General features: G+C 43.0%; 1 protein-coding gene across 2 annotated transcripts in view; it reads right to left on the bottom strand.

Annotated features, from left to right (window-relative positions):
• Nucleotides 1–17,265, bottom strand: part of LOC138260785 (cathelin-like) — a 211,905-nt gene extending 194,640 nt beyond the window's left edge. For both annotated transcript variants that reach the window (XM_069209238.1, XM_069209239.1), the window contains exon 1: nt 17,041–17,265. In XM_069209238.1, coding sequence (XP_069065339.1) covers nt 17,041–17,229 — 189 coding nt within the window. In that variant the 5' untranslated portion in view covers nt 17,230–17,265. The remainder of the gene's footprint in view (nt 1–17,040) is intronic.
• Nucleotides 17,266–17,802: the final 537 nt, after the last annotated feature.

Below are 17,802 nucleotides of genomic sequence, written 5' to 3'. Positions count from 1 at the left end.
CGGGGCTCCCGCCCCGGAAAAGGTGGCGGATTGGTGAGTTGTGATAGGGTGGGCGGTACATTGTCTGCCGCCTGCCTGTTGGCGGTGACCGCCGCGCTGTTTGTCGGTCCCGCCGTGGCGGTCGGAGTGTTAAAGTGGTGGTCTGTGTTGGCGGTTCCCACCAGGGTCAGAATTGCATTTTTTGGACCGCCTGCCTGTTGGCGGGTTGGCCGCCACTTTATCACCGACCGCCAGGGTTGGAATCACCCCCTAAGTGTGAAGGTAAACTTTTAACCGAGGCCACCCGCGGCCTGTAGCCGAGCAGGGCTCCATCACGGTCGGCCTTAAACTTTGACTTTGCCCCGGTCGAGGTGCAACCAGATGACCCGATTGGCGCTTTTTTGTTTCTAGGTGCTAAAAAAATAATAATTCTTTAAAAATTCAGATCTCCGGTTCCCCTTATCCGATTTTATTCATGTTGGTGTCATTTTAAAGATAAAAATATAATCTATTTTTATAAATTGGTTTTGGAGTTTTAAACTGTTTCCTGTGTTTTATTTAATTACTGTTTTGTGATATTTGAATGCTTTACACTCTGTCTCCTAAGCTAAGCCTTGACGCTCGTTGCCATTCTACAAAGGGTTGAGCTGGGTTTAATTTGCTGAGACCTAACTGGACCTAAGTGGAGGTTAGTGGCCTATTGCTAAGTGTAGGTACCTACCTGCCCTTACCAATAACCCATTTTCCAACATTCCCCCTTCTCTCTTTTGTTTCGTTTCTTCTCTACTCATCTTTTCCCTCCTCTCTCTTCTCGCTATTCCATGACCATTCACTCTGGACCTCTTATAGACATGTCCCCCTTCTCTCCCCCCCAATACTCTTCAACACTCACCCTCTTCCTCCCCACGGTCTACTGCATAAACGTACAATTGCCTGCGACACGTTCTATATTGTACATCCTTCTGTAATTCTCGCACCGCCCCACTAACACTGAGCCACCCTGCTCACCCGCAATTGCGTTGACCAATGACCCGTGGCCTGGCTTGCGCTTTCCCCAAACCTTTCTCTCTTTACCCCCCTCCGCCCACTGTCTCCTCAATTTTGTTAAGGTCTAGCACCTACGAGATTACGTTTGATGATGTTTAATCAAGGCTATATTCAATACAATTTGATCTACCCTTTTAATGCACAGATATTGGAAACATGTATATGCATAAATATGCTGCCATTTGGCCAGCTCAGGGAGGTTCCCCAATGTGGCCACTTCCTTCCCTGTACGCACTTCAGCCTCCCTCTCAGTTTCAAGTTCAAGTTCCAAGTGCTACACTAGCCAGCCCCAGTTACTGCCCCTATAGTGCCCTTCCTGTTGACACTCCTAGCTCTTCGAGGGTGCCTTCCCCGAAGACTTACTATCAGGAACCACTTTTTCTTCTTTTCAGCAGAGAGCGGAGCCCTGACCCACCTTACTAGTTTGTGGCCCTTTAGAGAACACCTTGCTCTTATTTTTGTCCTCCCCTTCTTCTTCTGCAGAGGACCCTACCCAGCTCTGTGTTGATCCCCCATATACTTTCTTGTGAATGCTGGTACTTACCCAGCAGTCCGCTTCCTTAGCAAGCCCCCTGGGGACAGAGAGCTTACTGTCAACAAGGTGTTGGCACAGATCTGAAAAACAAAGACTGAACATGTGCTCCTTTGCAGTCATGTTATACAGCCCCTGGTAATCATTTACTTCACTCAACCATCCAGTGTCTTGCAAAAGGAATCCACACAATCCACCCAGGTCTGTTAAAATAGCTTCTGGTTCTCCCTGAAATTCTGCCTGTACTTTTCTAGGGTCAAACTACACTTCCTGGTTAGAGCCTCCTTCATGGGGCAATACCTCATCCTGTCTCTCCCTTCTAGGGCCAGTACGTCGCTCACCTCACTAAGAATGTGCCTCTAATCTTCCTGTGGGACATAAGTGCATCTGCAGAGCAATCTCATAGGCCTCAAAACATCTGTCTATGTCATCTCCCACCACAAAGTAAGACATCAGACCCCTGGGTATGTGGACTCTACTGTCAGAGGGCACTGAGGAAATGCTGCCACCATCTTGGCTGGCCTCACCACTCCTGGCCTTGAGGTCCAGTTCTTTCAGGCTCAACTCCTGAGCCAACATAATTTTCCTCTCCTCCATGAAAAAACTTTTCGCCTCCAGGTCTTTCTGTCTTTCTCTAATTGGAACTTAGCCAGCTCCAACTTTAATTTCCTCACCTCACTCCTGTTATCCAGCTCCTCTGGGGACAGGTGTCTGGATGAAATGTGTGATGAAGAGCTCACAGAAGATGTTGTAAATAGCTTTGTTTTATTGTGAATTTAGACCGCCGCATAGATCTGCCATTCGCTGCCACCGCTCACGAACGTCCTGCAACTGTCAACTCATCCACATTCCTCTTGTGAGTCTTGTGCTTGACAGAACGCATGAAGCTACACAAGAGTAACCACTACATTATCCCCTTCCCTTACAAATGGCAAACCAAACATTACAAATTTATTTTGAAATACCCATCAAGAAATATAAAAACGTGAGAACAAAATGAGAAATAAAAAAATAAATAATAAAGAACATTGAAGAACAGCAAGAAAAACAATTAGCCATAACATTGCTAATACATTTCAGCTGAAACTGTCAAGAAAATCTTACAGAAAACTCATCAATAAATTAAATGAAATTACAAAATCAACGGTATCTCAAAGGTTTTACCCTTTTCCTACCACTCCTGCGTACATACAAATCTGGATCAAACCTATTTGCATCTCCTGGATTTTTTTTGTCAACAACATATTTGCTTGGAAATTCATTGCTCTGAAACACAAAAGATTGATTAGGATCATACGTCATGTTACACTCATCCTTGACTTTGACCACCCTATTAACATTCGACCAATTTCGCCTATTGACCCTGACAGCATTACCACATATCTTGTCAATAACCACTGGTTCAGAAAACTTATTTTCTCCTTTCTTCCTGTGAACCGGTGTTTTAATTCTAATCTTATTCCCAACCACAAACTGGTGGGAACAAACTTTCTTTGATGAATCAAAATATTTATTTTGCTTGATCTGTGCCATCTGAACATTTTTCCTGACCATGTCATCAATCAGACTCCACTCACTTTGTTTAATCCACCTGGACATCCAACCAGGGCAGATCTTTGAAAATGGTTTCCTCCCACGCAGCAACTCAAAAGGAGAAAATCCAGTTGACGAATGGGGAGTTGTGCGATAAAACCAAAGCCTGGATCGTACTGAAATTTGAACATTTGACTTGTTAACAGTAACCCACTGCACACAATTCCCCAAAACACGATTCTTGTGTTCTACAGGACCATTAGTTTGAGGATGGTATAGTGAACTCCTTATGTGCTTGACAACTCCTTCTAGCAAAAATTATTTAAATTCATGACTAACAAATTGCACACCATTGTCAGAAACAAATGAAGAAGAAACCCCCTCACGTAGAAAGACATCTCTCAAAAATTCAATCACATTCCTCATTGAGGGATCACCCATAAATTTAATTTCTGGCCACTTAGAATACCAGTCAATTAAGACTACAGCAAACCGCAACGAGACTGGTAACGTGTTGAACGGACCAATAAGGTCAATTCCAACTTTTCTCAAGGTCTAGAGGGTAACTCAATAGGTTGTAAAGGTGGGGTCCTCACCTTGAAACCTTTTTCACAACTGTTGCATATTACACATTCCTCCACACATGCATCAACACACTGATCCATTCCAGGCCACCAAAATGTTTCACGTAACCTACGCTTAGTAAGTATCCTACCTAAATGACCCTCATGCGCAACAGCAACAATTCTTTTCCTCAAACTCACAGGGTGAACAAACCTCTCACCCCTCATCAGAATGTCGTCTTCAACAGACATTTCTCCTGATACGTTGCCGAATGTCTGAAACTGAATTGGAACATTTCTCTCTCTGGGCCAACCATTTTTAACAAAGCTCATGACCTGAGCCAATGCCATGTCCTTGGTTAGTTCCTTCTTCCACTCACTTTCACTTATTGCACACATACCTTCCAAATCTACTGCTGCTATAAAATAGTTATCTACATCATCTTCCTCTCCATCCTCACCAACACTAGCTCCTTCAAGTGTCGGGAATCTAGATAAAAAAATCTGCCCTGACATTCTTGTTGCCTGGAATGTAGTGAACTTCAAAATCATACTGCAATAATTTTGTGACTAGTCTTGAAATACGAGGTGTCAATTCCTTAATCTTGTCTCCAGTCAAAATAGAAACAAGAGGGCTATGATCAGTGCACAAAACAAACGCGTTCCCCCAGATATAAGGATGAAACTTTCTAATAGCCCACCAACACGCTAACAATTCCTTTTCAGTAACTGAAAAATTTATTTCAGACCCTCTCAAAACCCTTGATGCTTAATCCAAAGTATTTTCCACCCCTCCTTTCACTTGAGTCAACACCGCATCCACACCAAAACTGCTAGCATCCACAGTTACAATAAACTGTACATCTGGATCAAAAGGTTTCCAAATTCTAGGTCCAATTAATTGGAACTTGTCCCAATCAAATGCCTCCTGACTGTCTTTACTCCATTCAAATGCAACATTTTTCTTTAACAAATTTGTCAAAGTCTTTGCTTTAGCTGCGTAATCATTCATGAAACGTGAATAAAATTCACACAAACCAATAAAAGGCTTCAATCCAGCTTTGTCACAAGGTGGTGACGTATCCATAATTGCTTTGACTAAACCAGGTTTAGGTTCAGTTCCTTGTTCAGATACAACATGGCCCAAATATTCAACTTTATTTCTCAAAAATTGGCATTTCTCACTTCTTAGAACAACTCCTCTATCCTGCATGACCTTTAACACTCTTCTCACAATGAGATCATGTTCCTCCTTGGATGTTGGATGGATCAAGACATCATCCTGAAACACAGCTACACCTTTAATGTCTTTTAACATCTGAGACATAACCCTTTGAAAGACAGCTGCTGCAGAAGCTAATCCAAAAGGCATTCTGCAGTATTGAAATGTACCTAAAGGTGATACAAATGCAGTAAGATGTCTTGAAGTTGGATCTAAAACAATTTGATGGTATGCTGCAGCTAGATCCAATTTGGAAAACCACTTAGACTCTCCAATAGTAGCCAGCATATCTGCAATTTTGGGTAATGGGTGTGAATCCACCCAAATATGTTTGTTCAAACTGCGAAGATCAACACATATTCTCAATTCGCCATTTTTCTTCCTGGCGACTACCAAGGGAGATAACCATAGGGAGGATTCTATGGGTTCAATAATACCTTTCTCACTCAAATCCATCAATTCTTTTTCTAGTTTGTCTCTCACACTGAATGGTACACTCCTGAATGTATGCTTGACAGGTATGACTCCCTCCCTGACTTTTATTTCATGAGTAAAGCCTTAAATGGTGCCTAATTTTTTTGAGAACACTTCTTTCTTTGGTGCCTGGCCTCAAAACCATTTGAAACAATCCTTGATGAAACTAACCTAATATGTTTAACCCTTTCATTGCCACATAAACCTTACCAAAAATGTTCCTACCCTTAAATTCAAGCACATCCTCAAAATACCCTGCTAATTCAATCTTTCTCCCTTCATAGGACACAGGTGCTCTGTCCAGCGCACTGAGAAGTCTATCTCCCCAAACTTTCTTACACAGTTCTTGGGTAATCATTGTGATCCGAGCACCAGAATCTACCAACAATTTAACAACTTTGTCACAAACACCAATCTCAACATAAGTATCTACACACATTGTCGGATCACCACTCACTATCTGACCCTCTGTGACAATCATTACCATGTCTCTGAAGTCCTCTTGGATTTTTTCCAATTCATTGTCAATCACCTCTGTTACGTTGGCTACCCCAGTACTGTTTTTATACCTTCCTAAACTCTGTTGAGAACTAGCATTGATTGTGCCACTCTGACACACTTTGGCAAAGTGTCCCATTTTGTTGCACTTCCTGCATGTAGCATTCCTAGCAGGACAGCCTCTACCACTCTTAAAATGGTTTGGATTACCACATCTGAAACAAATATTATTCTGTTTAAAAAATGGCTTAGATGAAGTCTTAGTCAATTTTAATCTTTTCTCATCTTGAGACTTCACCAATCCTATATTCTCTGTCGCCCGGTGAAGGACTCCAATTCCTTCACCGACAATTTAGACGTCTCAATGCTTTTTGCCAGTCTTAATGTCTCATCAAGCGACGGATTGTTCATAGAAAGAAGATTTTGCTGGATAGTTTTATCCATGCATTTTGCAATAAATTGGTCTCTGACTAACTGGTTGTTGAACTGGTTGTTGAACATCTGAAACTGACAGTCGGCTGCAAGCTTCCTCAATGTTGATACAAAGATATCCACATTTTCTCAAGAACTTTGTTCCCTTTTGAAAAACTTGTGTCTGATTACCACTAAACTGTGTTGAATGTCAAACCTCAGTTCCAGTTTTTTGACTGTCTCAGTATATTCATCAATCTCTTCTCCTTCATCCAACACCAAAAGCAGGAAGATGTTTGAATACCAATCTCCCTTTAAATCCTAAGGAATGTAGTAGAAAAAAAATGTTTCTCTCGGGACGGAAACAAGGTGCACCAATTGCTCCTAGGGACATTTCAAAAGCATCATACCAATTTTTCCAGACGATAGGTGGATTCCGAGGTGTCTCCAGAAAAGGTGGCAGTGGATTCACAGACTGCATTGGAGGACGATCACAGCCCTGAACACAAAAACTGCTGATTTTAAGCAAAATAAAAATTAAACACTGTAAAACAACTGTTGAATATCAAAGTGTCCAGTTAGTTTCCCTTTGTCCTCTTGTTCATGAAGAATGTTCCTGTAAATGTTACCTATGCAGTTTCAGTGCTAGCTCTTTGTTGTTTGTAGTTTGAACAAATAATGCAGATATTCTCAGAATTTATGCCGTGATAGTGCCCATAAGGAATCGTGCACAGCAGTCCCTAAAGAATTTGTCATGTATTTAGGAGCTAGTTCACGCAAATAGGCATAGTTAGATTTTCCCTTTAACAATTGAAACAGGATGCAGTACCTTTTCTTTCAGTAGATGTCAGTGTTGCACTTCCTTTAAGTTTTACAGTCTTTTTCTTGTCGAAAGAAGACATTGCCAATTATCCAATTAGGAGCCTTTCTGCACGTACTTTAGTTGACAGGAAAACGTCTATACTTTTGACGCTGTGGCAGATAAACCGGAAAAAAAAAATAGAATCACCTCGTTCATTCAAGTAAGTGGGTCCAAGGCAGCGGTCCAGAACACTTGTCGACAATTTCCTTGTGATGAAGAGCTCACACAAGGTGTTGTAAATAGCTGTGTTTTATTGTGAATTTAGACCACCGCATTGATCTGCCATTTGCTGCCACCGCTCACGAACGTCCCGCAACTGTCAACTCATTCACATTCCTCTTGCGAGTCTCGTGCCTGACAGAACGCACAAGGCTACACGAGAGTAACCACTACAAAATGCTTTTCCCTGCCTTGGGGGGTGGGGGGGGCTTCCATTCTTTTGGTTCCCTGCCCCACAGTCAGTTACAGGTAATCATGATCCAGCTCATCATCCTCTAGTATATAATTCTCCTCTTCCTCCTCTGTGCTCACAGGTATATTCTGGATTTCCAACTTGGCCCTCACCGCCTTTTCCAGCACCACCTTCCTGGTGAAGCCTCTTGTGGAAAGCCCAAACTTCTCACAAAAGTCCTTGACTTGGGCCACAGTGTAGCTCTCCAGCTCGGCCACCTCACAGTCCATCTTTGCAGGTACAGGTGTGGAATCTCCAGTCTTCGAAATGATTTAGAGGAAAAAACACCACTCAGGAAGAAAAGGAAAATTAAATGCCAATCAGAGAGAGTAGGGAATGAAATGCTAATGAGGATCAGAGACAATTGGTTTAAACTGGTCTTTTATGTGGATGGTAGTGTACACCAAATTACTGTAAGGCACTGCACAAACACAAGTCCTACCCCCCCGCTGCCACCAATGTTGGAAATTGGGTCTTTAGTTAGCATAGGTATGCACCCGGTCTAAGTTGGGGCAACAAGTCTAGTCAGGATAAGTCAGATACACTCCATAAAATAACATGTGCTCAACCTCTGGCAGCTTGGCACAGAGCAGTCAGGCTTAACTCAAGAAGCACGGTCTAAGGTTTTAGTAAAACAGTGAAAACACCACACAAGAATAATCCACACCAGGTTAGAAAAATAGATCTTAATTTAAGGAACAAAGCAAGACCAAAATGACAAAAAAAACACTAAGTAGAAGTTGAGATATGAATTTTAAAATATTAAATGTAACTGTAGTGCTCAGAAGCATAAAGTGCCAACCACTGCTATCTGGTTGCATTAGACTGGGGAAAATCCAAAGTTCAGGCTCACCATGATGGAGTGTTGGCCAGCTACTTGGTAAGGTAGGGCTCACAGCTTGCAGAGTCCAGAAGCTGTAGCAGAGGGGGTGAAGTCTTTAATGCTCTTGAAACTGCAGAACAGGAGGCAAGCCAGTATTCCCTTGGAGTCACTTGGTTCTGGGGATGTAGAGATGCAAGTCCAGTCCTTCTCACTCCCAGGCAAGGAGGGCAGCAGGCAACAGGGCAGGCACAGCAAAGCAGGAGTCCAGCAAAGTGACTGTCCCTTTAGCAGCACAGCAGTCCTTCTTCCTGGCAAAATGTACTTGGATCCAGAAGAGAACTGATTTGGTGGGGTTTTGGGTCCAGTACTTATACTCAGTTGTGCCTCTTAAGTGGGGGAGACTTCAAAGAGAGGCCTTTGAAGTGCACAGGCCCCTGCCCTCCCTTCCCTGGCTCCAGACACATTACAGGGGATTATGCAGCTCTTTGTGACAGAACAGAAACAGCCCTATTCAGGAACAAGTGTCAGCTCCTCCCTCCCATCCAGCCCAGGAAGGCCCATCAGCTTGATGATGGGCCATCAGGATGTAAATGGCACTCCTCAGCTCCCTTTTTGTGTGAATGAATGTACAGGAGCCCAGTTGTCACCTACCCTGGTGTGTATTGAGTGACAGGCAGAGGCACAGAATGGTTAAAGTAAGAAAGTGCCAACTTTCAAAAAGTGGCATTTTTAGACTTGCAACTTAAAATCCAAATTCACCAAAGGTTGGGATTTTAAATTGCGAGTCCAGATACACCAAACTTGAAATATCTACCTGGTCCCAATTAGAAATTACACTTATAAAATGGAAGGAGGCAAACCCAATGTTAACCTATGGGAGAGATAGACGTTGCAGTAGTGAACAAGAATTTAACAGTTATTCACTACTTAGACATGTAAAACTTAAAAGTACATGTCCAACTTTTTAAATATACTGCACTATGCTCTTAGGGCTGTCCGGGGCCTACCTAAGGTGTATCTTATATGTATTAAAAAGGAAGGTTTAGGTCTGACAAGTGGGTTAACTTGCCAGATCATCATGGCAGTTTAAAACTGCACCCGCAGGCTATGCAACAACAGGCCTGAGTCATGTATGGTTAAAGGGCTACTGAAGTGGGTGGGACATTCAGTGTTGCAGGCCCACTAGTAGCATTTAACTTACATGCCATGGACACACATAGTGCCCTTTACTAGGGACCTACAAGTAAATTAAATATGCCAGCTGTTGATAGGCCACTGTTACCATGTTTTTAGGGAAAGGGCACATGCACTTTAGCACTGTCCAGCAGTGGTAAAGTGCCCAGGATCCTAAAGCCAACAAATATGAATTCAGCAAAACAAGAAGTCAGAAAGCAAACAAGTCAGGGGGAAACCACGCCAAGGATGCCAGGTCTAATCATCCAGAGCTCTCAAGTTACCAAGTTCCAGCTGTGAGCAAGTCATCCAGTCCAGGTTGTTTTTGGTTTGAATGCTGGGATTGATAGTTCTAGTTAACTCTTCATAAAATCAGATCTACAACTCCCTAAATTCAAAGACAACTCTTGGACTGTATTAAGTACTCATGCATGAGATTTTAAAACTTAAGAGCTCAGTTGCACCACTCTATGTTAATAATAGTTTGGCAGAGAGCAGTCTCAAACCAGTCACACTGGCCGGCAGTTGAACAAGGTGAAACAGTTGTTCACAGCTACTAAACCAAGAGCTGTGGATTGCTTCCCCTGTGCTTGTTGCATGTATTTTCTCAAGTCAATCTGTCTTGTATTCACTAGTGAATAAAGAAAGCAAGATTGCTCTGGCACTGTTGTCCAGTGGTGGGGTGCTGTACATGAGGGTCCAACAGGGCACTTCTGTCAGTTCAACAACCCTAGACAGGCAAGAGTGAGACCTACAGACTGCAAAAGATTTACAAATCAGCTATGGTCCTCATAACAGCATTATAATGCAGTCACAAATTGTTTGTGTAGGTGCTTTCCCCAAACAGCATCTCGCTGCTGAAGCTGCTGCTGCCACAATTGCAGAAACATTTATATATTTAGGATGAGGGGCACCGAATAGCCCTTGATCAATGAAGTTATGTTTCTTCTTGAATTGTTTTATCACTTCTTTCTTTTCTTAGTTCTTCTTGTATTTTAAACAAAAACAGCCAACAAGTTTCATTCATTGAACTTCTTCAGGGCGAGATTCAATCTTCAGAATGCACTTGTGTAGATTAGTTCATACATGCAATTGTATTGTTCCATTAGTTTGAATCTATAATTGAGTAGCATTTGTCACTGTTTGTAACAGAAGTACATCATAGCATTCCATGAAATTTATTTGCAAAAATAAGTGAGATCTTGTCACTGTGAAGGAGGGTGGCAACTTCCTGACCTGGCTGCCCCAATTTAAAGCATGGAAAAGTAAGAGCTAACAGAAATTACAATGAAATAAAACTGACACTTCATGTCTAGGCACTTTGATAGATGAGAAGGAGTGGTTAATACAAGGACAGGGTGCCTACAATGGGTTGGATGGAATCACAATTCTTATCCTCAAGCTTAAATTCTCAGACTGGAGGTGTAAATGTAAGCATTCTTTTTTCATAGACCACGTTTGCATAAAAGTGAAGACAATGATTACTGGGCTAATCATAATATGCTGCGCAACAGATCCCCTTAGTTGCATCAAATCACCAAAAAGCTGATTTTTTGAAAGATTCATGTTGAGGCATGGTTTTCCTCAACATTTTGCTTTTCATTCCCCTGTTTTTGCTGACTTCATTTTTGCTGGCCTTAGGACTCTGCACACTTTCCCACTGCTAACCAATGATAAAGCGTTTGTGCTCTCTCCCCAAAACATGGTAACATTGGCTTCTGCCCAATTGCCACCTTTAATTAATTGTAGCTCATCTAGCAAAGTGGTACTCTCTGTACCCAGGGCCTGTAAATGAAATGCTACTAGTGTGCTTGCTGCACTGCTTGTGCCACCCACTAAAGTAGCCCTTTTAAGCATGTCTCGGGCCTGCCGCTGCAGCCTGTGCATGGAATTTAAACTGCCATTTCGACCTGGCACAATAAACCTTTCATCAGGCTTAACCACTCCTTTTTAACACATATAAGTCACTCCTAGGTTAGGCTCTAAACACCCTATAGGGCAGGGTCCTGTGTATTTAAAATGTTGGGAAGGTACCTTTAACTTTTACATGTCCTGGTAGTCAAAACTCTTAAATTCGTTTTTCACTACTGCACAGCCTACCTCTCCCATAGGATAACATTGGGTTACCTTTTTACATTTAAAAATGTATAGCTTTCAATTGGGAGCAAGCAAGGAAGCAGAGTTTGCTCTCTAAAGAACTGTAATGTAAACCATCTGCAATAGTAATGTTGCATTTTAAGTCACAATTCTGAAAATTCCACTTGTAGAAAGTTTACAAACTGAGGTGGCCTGGAGGGGCAAAAAATGATGGATTGGGATGCGACCCAAGCGATTACCAGTGGCTTATATTAATTCAGGCATTCTATCCATTATCATGTTGTTTTTGCATTTGATGCTTTAAGTGCTCCAGGAATGCCCAGATGTGGGTTCCGGGGTCACTGTGCCACTGAATTTGGCTGAAGAGCCCTAATAAGGGTGAAACCATTCCTGGGTTGCTTGAGTTCTGGTTCAGCAAGGACCGGGCCTGGCAGTTTGGGCTGGATTGTACCCCACAGAAGCAGGGTCAAGACTGATTGCATATGGCTGGGATTAAACTGAGGTGGCTTGGTGGGTGGAAAAAAGGTGTTTTTCCATGAGACCCATTGCAGATGTCAGTGCCTGAGATTAATTCAAACATTCTATCCATCACCTTGTTGTTTGCATTTTTAGAAAGTTGACATTTCCTTGTCCTAATTATTTGGTGCCTGCAGCCTCTGTTTTGGGTCACATGACTAGGTGTAGCTGGTTCTTGTGTTTTATTCCCAGACAGTGAGACAAAGGGAGAATAGGTGTTGGCAGGATGGGCCCATCTTTGTCAGGATGAGGGGGGAACTGTCACCTACCACAATTGCACATCACAAAGGCTCTGCCTCAACACACTCACAAAGGATTTCACACTAGTCTTTTGTGCCCCCAGATAAGCTAGGGCCAGGGCAGGGAGGCAGGAAATATCAGACACCTCTTCAGGGGGAGGGCTCTAAAAGCTTCTCCATTTCAAAGTGGGCACCAGGTATAAGTAGTGGATTCTCAGACCCAACTCTTCAGATCACTTCTGGATCTGTAAACTCTGCCAGGAAGGACTGTTCAGCTCTGAAGTCTGTCCTGCTTGTTAACAAAGGAGTGCTTTACTGCCCAAGACCTGGTGTTGTTGCACGAGGTCTATTCTGCTGCTGTAAGCTGTCCTGCTGCAACCAGCCTGCCTGTGTGGACTCAGGACTCCAAGGAATTTCCAAGCAGTGGCGGCTGGTGTTCAAGGGCTAAGGGGCTGCGCCCCTAGCCTTTTCTGGCCTCTCTAGGGAAGCATAAATGTAATTACATGATGAAAGTAAAACATTTTCTGCACAACATTTTCGGAGTGAAAGTTGTGCACTTTGAAAAGCCCCACTGCACATGCGTCAGTATGTGGCTGAAAGCTGCACAGTAGGGCTGACAGGGCTCAAAGCCCTTATGTTTTCTCAGAACGCAGTGACGTCCCTGGCTTATCTCCTCCTCCACCAGAAGCCCTGTTTGTAAACAGCCTGGAGCGGGTTTTTTTCAGCCTGGGTTTCTGAAAACTTCATGTCACTCCAATATTATTCTCCACCCTTTCCTATTTACTCAAAGGAGTGGGGTGTGATCAGAAGGGTCTATGTACCAGAGGTCACATTTTATTAAAAGAATGTGGCAGTTCACAAAGAAAATCCCCAGTCTGTGGTAGAGAAATTGAATAAATACAATAAATATCTCCATCCAGGGCTCTCTGGGACACAGGAGTGTGACTTGAAGGCCTCTAGTCATAAATAGGCCAAAGACAACCCTGCACACAAGTAAGTTGGAGCTCTATCTTTTTTACAGACAATAAGAAAAAAATCTGTTCTCTCAGCTCTCCTCTCCCTTCCCTTCACTGCCTCTGTAGGTGATTTCGTCTCTCAAAGGCATTAATGGTTCCAGTAATTTATCATGGCTAGTTATGCTTGTTTTATTTCTTCTGCAGACTAATGACGTGATATGTCATATTAAACATGTAATCGGCAGCTCAAATAAACGTGTACCTTTTATCACTGAAACTGCTGGATACTGGATGGGTGAGGCAATGTGTGTTTGTTTGAATGTGTTTGCAGGGCTTGACAGAGTGGCTGAGAAAATGTGGGTGTCTGTGTATAAGAGTTGTGTGAATGGCAGTGGATGACAATGTGGATGAGTAAATGGGTAGGTGACCAAAGGCAGTGGGGGTGAGTAGGTGAATGGAAATACGTGGGTAGTGAGGCTCTCTCACAAGGTGCAATTCCGTCTTGTATTTGTGCCCCACCACTGCTTTCAGTCACCAGCCACCACTGTTTCCAAGGGCCAGTCAGCTGGCCCCTGTTCAAGCCACAGAGACATAACATGCTTCTCCGACATCAACACATCTCCACACATCAGGACACAGCATGATGCAGCCTATCATCAACTCCGGCCCAGTGTGATGAGACTCATCCCCGACGCTGACACATCTCAGTGCAAGTCCTAGCAAGCACCGATAGCTTCTTCAATGCCAACTCAGCCCAACGCTGACACCTGTCCAGTGCAACACTTCTCGTCCCATGTGCGACATATGGCAGCTCAAGTCAGCGTAAGCCCCATCGGCTTTCTCAATGATGCTGCAGGATCTCGCATCGCGGCACTTAATTGACAGTCAACTCTGCCACTGCGTGATGCATCTGGATGTCAGACCTTGCAACGCAGCTCCTCGTCGACGGTTCCTCACAGCTGGCCCATGCACTTCAACGCAAAGACTTTGCATCTCAGCACTCACGCTACAAGGTACTTATCGGCAGACTGAACTCAGTCATGTATTCAGCCTGCGCTCAATCACGGTCGGCCTGAACTTGTGACTTGGATCTGGTCTACCATGACCAGATAACTGCAGGTGACGCTTTTCTTAGCACTTGATTTCTATAAATCCTTTAAAATTGTATATCCCTGGGTCCACTAATTGGATTTTTGTCATTTTTGTGTTAAATGATTTATTAAATTATTTTCTATTTTTCTAAACAGGTGTGAGATTTTTCTTGCATTGTGTTCTCAATTTGTTACTGTCTGTGTGCTGCATAAATTCTTCACATATTGCCTCTAAGCTAAGCCTAACTGGTTTTGTGCAAAGCTACAAAACTGCTAAGCACAGGTTAAATTGGGGGTTTGCTTGTGTGTTACCCTGACAAGAATTATCAATGTTGCTGGAGCAAGGTTTCACTCCCCTCAACTAGTTACCCAGATTCCCACAATTGGCTTTTTAAATGATATATTTGAATACAACTTGAGAATCAACTGCCTGAAAATAAACCCTTTCTTGGGCACAAACACTGCACAAGCTGAAAAAGTTTCAGATCAATCAATATCTTGTTGCATGATTAAATAGAGCCTGCCTTTTGACAACACCGCACATGAGGAAACAACACGAGTGACCTAGGAATCTGCCATTGAATATACCAGATGAGGGCGCTATATGCTAATAATTGATTAAACTGGGCCAGTGCAGAGCAGAAAGCCAAGAGGGAACCATTGTTTTTTTACACGCAGCTCTTACACTGTCCTATTTATTCGTCTCATTCTGGCCATGGCAGTCCTGCAAGAATATAACTACAAGTACCAGAATACAAAGGAAACAATAATAACTTGGTGAGCTACTACCCCTGACAACGGACAGCTCAAAGTTCCTGTTTTCTGTGGACGCTTGCTGTCTCTCACAATATGATTGGAAGAAAGAAGTGGTCTTTCTTTGGAAATGTGCTTAGTGCAGCAAATCATAATTCGAACAATGCAGCTTTCCAGTTCAAGACTTGTGATTCATGTGTACCTTGTGTGCTTAATTTAAAAACATTTTGTTGGCATGAAATATGTTATCTTTTTCAGAAACAGGTCCTAAGTATGCAACAAAAATAATATCATATCCCATTTAGCTGCTTATCGCTGCACGAAGTCCAGAAATTGGCGTGTGAAAGTCCATCGGTCGCTGCATGTTCAGCCTTTAAACAACGGTTATTACATCTGTTAGAAGGGAGACAATGCTAAAGCTCTGCAGCTTCCTGGTTCCATGTGCAAGTTGCTCATCCAGCCAGGTTTTGCCTTTGCATTCTGTTACTTATTTGCAGGGCTATGTCAATACAAATTTAAGGACTAGAAATACCACAATGCAAAGAAAAAAGGGCTGGACGAGGTACTCACGCATTGAAAGAAAGGAGTAGCGTGCGCGCCTGCACTCTACTGTCTGCCACATGTGTGTGCAAGGTTCAGGCACACACTAACAAGGTGTAACCATCATCTGTTGCTGTAAAGAAAAAAAAAGAAACGCAATCACTGCCGGCTGTGCATGGTCACAACCTCTAAACTACTTCATAACTGAGTTTTAAATTACACCATTTCTAGTAAATAGACCAGCTAGATATCCTTGGAGTTTGTGGTGGTAAGATTTGTCTATAAAGCAAAGTAAACATGAAACCGTTCAAAAGGCGAATATGCTGCTTTATTAAAAGAGCTTTACAATTCACCATAGTCCACAGGATTCCCAAAGCTTTCCTTAGGGACTATTTCCAGTCCCCTCAGTAAAGTTCTGACCAATGTTACTGACCGACTTCGTCTTAAACGCAGACTTTTTCAGAATGGTTTGAAAAATGTCTTTCATAGAAGCCCCCTTTGCCACACTAGTTCTGAAGAGTACTGCCAGAGAGCAACCTTGCTGCTCTCCACAACATTCCTCGATGAGACACCTCCCGCCCCATAAAACGTTTTTTAAATTGCCAAGCACCTCCATGTTCACCGTGTCACAAAGATACAAAGTATCCCAGCTCTGCTTTTGTTTAAAAATCCATTGCATTCTGGTACCAATACTCTTGTTTGTTCCAATCAAACAAATTGGCCAGCATGGCTAATAAAAAATAGTTAGAAAGGGAAGCCTAAGGTTTGATATTTTGCGTCAACATGATATGGATCCATTCAGTAACGCTATTTCAAGTGTGTCAAAGTTCCCATAGTTCCACCGTCGGATCGCACCTGGCACCTCCTGGAACCACTACGGGTATTCCCAGCGTCAGCAAATATCATTCTTGTTTTGGTCTTGAAAAGTTTGCTGGTATGGAAATACTTATCGTTAGTGACTGTTAATGATGCAGGACTGGGTAGAGACCTGTTTTTTTCTCTACACTGGATGCCCATTTCAAGACACCATTATGTGAAGACAAAATACGATTCTCTTTACCCAGATCTGCATCACCAACAATAAATATCTAGAATGTTCCTTTGTTTGATAATGTCAGCTTCCGTTGAAACGTATTGACACATTCATCAGCGTTTGGGCCATTTAAAGAGCCCCAAAGAGATGTTCCCAAGACAGAAGGACAGTAGGAACCCCTGGCCCAAACTAAACAGTGTCTTTTTATGAGAGGCGAGGAGCCCGACAGGTAGAATATCAGATTTACCTTTCTCTTCACACTTCTGAGCTGAAGGAACTTGAACACAATGTCTGTCGAAGTTTGCTGGTTATACGCGTCAACTGCACTGCGTGCAACATCTTTAGGGGAAGGGCGGGTCTCGGACAGGGGAGCTGCGTCAAAACCGCATACGGTCACTGACAGAAAAATGAACAGGAGCGCCCACGACCGAGTCATTCTCTCGGCTGCCGTTGGCTTACTGAGCAAGCACGTACCGAGCTGAAGAGGTGAGTGCTTTACCCTGTCAAGCAAAGTCAACACAGCGGCTGACAAAGCCTGTGAACCTGCCCCATGCTGGACACATGCCAGTCCAGCAGATGAGATAACAGATTTTTTTTATTCACTGTGTCCTTCCAGTCTGTGAGGAAGTGCCATTTTAAGTTCCCACTCACTAATGAGAGCTCAATACAATATTCACAATATAAACAATATACATCACAAACTCAGAAGACCCCTGGCTAAGCTGGCCCTGCTGGAATTCACTTATGGCGCAAATCTCTGCAGCAAGCTCTGAATTCACTGAGCGACAACTGCAGGAGAGTTTTCGACTTCCAGAAGGGTACTAGTATCCCCAACTCAAAAACAATATCTGAATTGAAATGTTAGGACATAATAGCACGACAGGTCTTCGCAGTTCAAATACGTTTTGTTATAATCTTGTGATGCATTCTGTACACACCTCCATTGTTCTCTGCTGTGCTCAGCCAGTGTGTGATGTCATGGGATGTTGGTAAGTGACTAGAGAAGTAT

This window comes from Pleurodeles waltl, chromosome 10 (genome assembly GCF_031143425.1).
Source record: "Pleurodeles waltl isolate 20211129_DDA chromosome 10, aPleWal1.hap1.20221129, whole genome shotgun sequence".
Classification (NCBI taxonomy): domain Eukaryota; kingdom Metazoa; phylum Chordata; class Amphibia; order Caudata; family Salamandridae; genus Pleurodeles; species Pleurodeles waltl.
This window is presented reverse-complemented; position numbering and strand designations above follow the sequence as displayed.